The sequence below is a fragment of the Quercus suber genome, unplaced genomic scaffold (assembly GCF_002906115.3).
Source record: "Quercus suber isolate HL8 unplaced genomic scaffold, Cork oak 2.0 scaffold_92, whole genome shotgun sequence".
Classification (NCBI taxonomy): Eukaryota; Viridiplantae; Streptophyta; class Magnoliopsida; order Fagales; family Fagaceae; genus Quercus; species Quercus suber.
In genome coordinates, this window is record NW_027069557.1 from 778645 (window position 1) to 781417 (window position 2773).

General features: G+C 39.4%; 1 protein-coding gene across 1 annotated transcript; it reads right to left on the bottom strand.

Annotated features, from left to right (window-relative positions):
* Positions 1-288: 288 nt before the first annotated feature.
* On the bottom strand, positions 289-1932 carry LOC112024502 (vacuolar-sorting protein BRO1). The gene is made up of 3 exons (XM_065774407.1): positions 1806-1932; positions 1510-1558; positions 289-712 (listed from the first exon to the last, which is right to left on the bottom strand). The coding sequence occupies exons 1-3, from the start codon at positions 1923-1925 to the stop codon at positions 537-539; spliced, it is 345 nt and encodes a 114-aa protein (XP_065630479.1). The 5' UTR covers positions 1926-1932; the 3' UTR covers positions 289-536.
* Positions 1933-2773: the final 841 nt, after the last annotated feature.

The window sequence follows — 2773 nt, forward strand, 5'->3', positions numbered from 1 at the left end:
TTTACGAAAACGCGGCTACAGGTCTGACCTGTAGCCGCGTTTTTTGGTCTGGACAAAGGAACCGGCCCCGCAGGCCTATGGCCGCGTTTTTTAAAAAACGCGGCTACAGGATCAGCTGGAGCCGCGTTTCAAAACGCGGCTACGATGTCAGACCTGTAGCCGCTTTTTACGAAACGCGGCTATAGCTCGCACTTGAGCCGTTTTCAGTGAAGACGCGGCTGGCGCAGTGACGTTTTTAGCAACCTCAAAAAAGAACATTTCAACTCCATAACTGGAATCTCCACACCATTTTAAAAGTGGAAGGAATTCCTCCCTCTTACCCCACACCAAATGCATTACCATATGATTACCAATACAAATATGCCACCCAGGAAGTACATACACATCTCCCCAAAAAAAAAAAAATCCAAAAACTAAAATTTATGATGCAGACAAAATAACCAGCCAGTTCTAGCAAAGTTCACAAATACAATAATGAAAAAATCACGTACACATGCTCACAAGGAGAGATCTATGCACATCAATAATATTAAATCTCACCCACAGCTACAAAGAGGAGCAAGCGTATACATTACTTGCACCACACAGTCGAACCAAACATTTCTAACCTGTAGAGTAACATAAAATTTCAGTCCCTCATTGATGTTCTCCTTAATCTCTCGGAACTTTGCTACAGCAGCTTGAATCTGCTTGTAACATTTCTCACGAGATGCTGGAAAAAATAGAAGGGAAAAGATCAACACAGAACCTTTTTTTTTTTTTTTTGATAAATAAAATAAAACAAACTATTTTTGAATTGTAAAATGCAGCCTGTAAGCATCGCTGAAATAATATTAGCATTTGAAAAAATCAGGAACATTAGAGGAAATGTATGATAATAGAATCTGATTAAGTGATATCCTTTGACCAGTAGAATCTGAACTTCAGAGAAACATGAATATAATAGATTATTACATAATGGACAAGCACAAACACAGACCCCCCAAAACAAGAAAGCCCAGGTTCAGGTATATTGATAAGATGGGTACAGAAAGAACAAGGTCAGAATCCTAGTGGCACATTACAAGTTCATCTAACATAGTTGAGAGATAGGTGGACCTAAACTATTTCATAGATCTGGTACAGGTCACAGTTTTGAGGTGTGATCTGAACTACTAAATTATGGTCAAGTCAACTAGGATTCCATATTCTGATGCAGTTATCGCTTTGAATCCATCATCACTGATTAAATTTTCAAAACTCATCTCTCAAATGTAGGCCTCAATATGGCATCTCAGTAAATTTTTTCGATAAGTGATATCCTCAGTAAATTGCAGAAGCCAACAAAAGCTGACATGCCAGAGCAACATGGTGTAAATGAAAAACTTTGAGCCATTCATTAGACTCTAAAAAGTACAGCAAGAATGTAGATTTGTTACACATTAATGATACATCAATGCCAGGAAATTGAATGAATGCTTAAAAAACCTGTATGACAAACAGATAAAAGAAAAAAAAAAACCAACCAACCTTTATAATCTTCAAAATTAAAGACGGCTGAAAAATCATCATTCTGAGCCTGAAAGAAATGTCAAACAATAATTTAAGGATCATGAAATGCCTCTTAAAATCTCTCCTTTTTTTAACTGAGAAGATATTACAGACTAACAATTATATGAATAAAGATGTCAAATTTGGTTCATAACATATTCTCCAGTCAAAACCAATTCTATTTGGTAAAACATCACATTCAGTAAAAGAAAAAAGAAAGCTGATATTCAAAGAAAATAAACAAAAAAAAAAAGCAGTAAAATAAAGAATTAAACCTGGATTTGCAGCAACAGTTGTTCTTGTGCCTCAATATTGTGGGCAATATCTTCACTGATGCGATCATATTTTGATATCTCCTTCCTGAAAAGATCCTCATAGGAGCCAGTTGATGTCATCAACTTTGGTAGTTGTGGGGGATAAGGGGGTCAGGCCCAAGTTAATGGGCCGAATACCCAGGAGAGGATTGTTTCACATCCGAAGAGAAAGATGCGGAGAGTGCAGGGCCCAGAGTGAAGTGGAATCCTCCTGTAGAAAATCAATGCTGTCCGAAGAGGATATCTCCAGTCCGAGGAGGACATCACCTGTCCGAGGAAGATATTTTACTTTAATATGATATCGGAGACTAACTGAGTAGGGGAAAAGCCTGATTGATTGTCCGAGGACTCCACCTGATCAAGATAAGCTCAAAACATATTCAGGAACGATAAGGATGAGGAAATATCTGAGGGAAAGGCTGCTGCCACCGTATTCAATGCATTGCAACAGCTTTTCTAGCCGCATTTATGTGGAGAAGACCTCTGAACAGTGCTTCATAACCTACCGCCACTCACACAGAGATGAGAAGAAGCTACCTGACGTGACAGGTACTTGAGCAAGTTCATGGATGGGGAGCACGTGGACGGTAGAGATGAGGGTGAGAGTGGCTATATAATAGAGGGAGAGGGTTTGAAACAAACCATGGAATGTATGGAAACTGATCAATGAATAGTAAAAAGAGTGATAATCCTTTGTTGTGAATCCCTTGTCAACTCTAGTTCTTCGACCCATACTCTACAAATTAATTGTCTTTGGGTTTACGTAAAGAATTTGAACCCTACAATTGGCGCCGTCTGTGGGAAGAGCTTGAGAGTAAGGGAAGAGCAGCAGCGGTTGGTCATGGCTGGTCAAGGGCAACAACCGGCAGAATCTGGGGCCTCCCAACATATTGACCCTTTTCTTAACCTGGAGCAGAGGCAGGACCGTG

Coding starts and splice junctions, on each gene's coding strand:
- LOC112024502 (XM_065774407.1), bottom strand. CDS start 1,925: ATGACATCAACTGGCTCCTATGAGGATCTTTTCAGGAAGGAGATATCA. Junction 1,559..1,805: donor AACTGTTGCTGCAAATCCAG/GTTTAATTCTTT, acceptor CATTTCTTTCAG/GCTCAGAATGATGATTTTTC. Junction 713..1,509: donor TAATTTTGAAGATTATAAAG/GTTGGTTGGTTT, acceptor TATTTTTTCCAG/CATCTCGTGAGAAATGTTAC.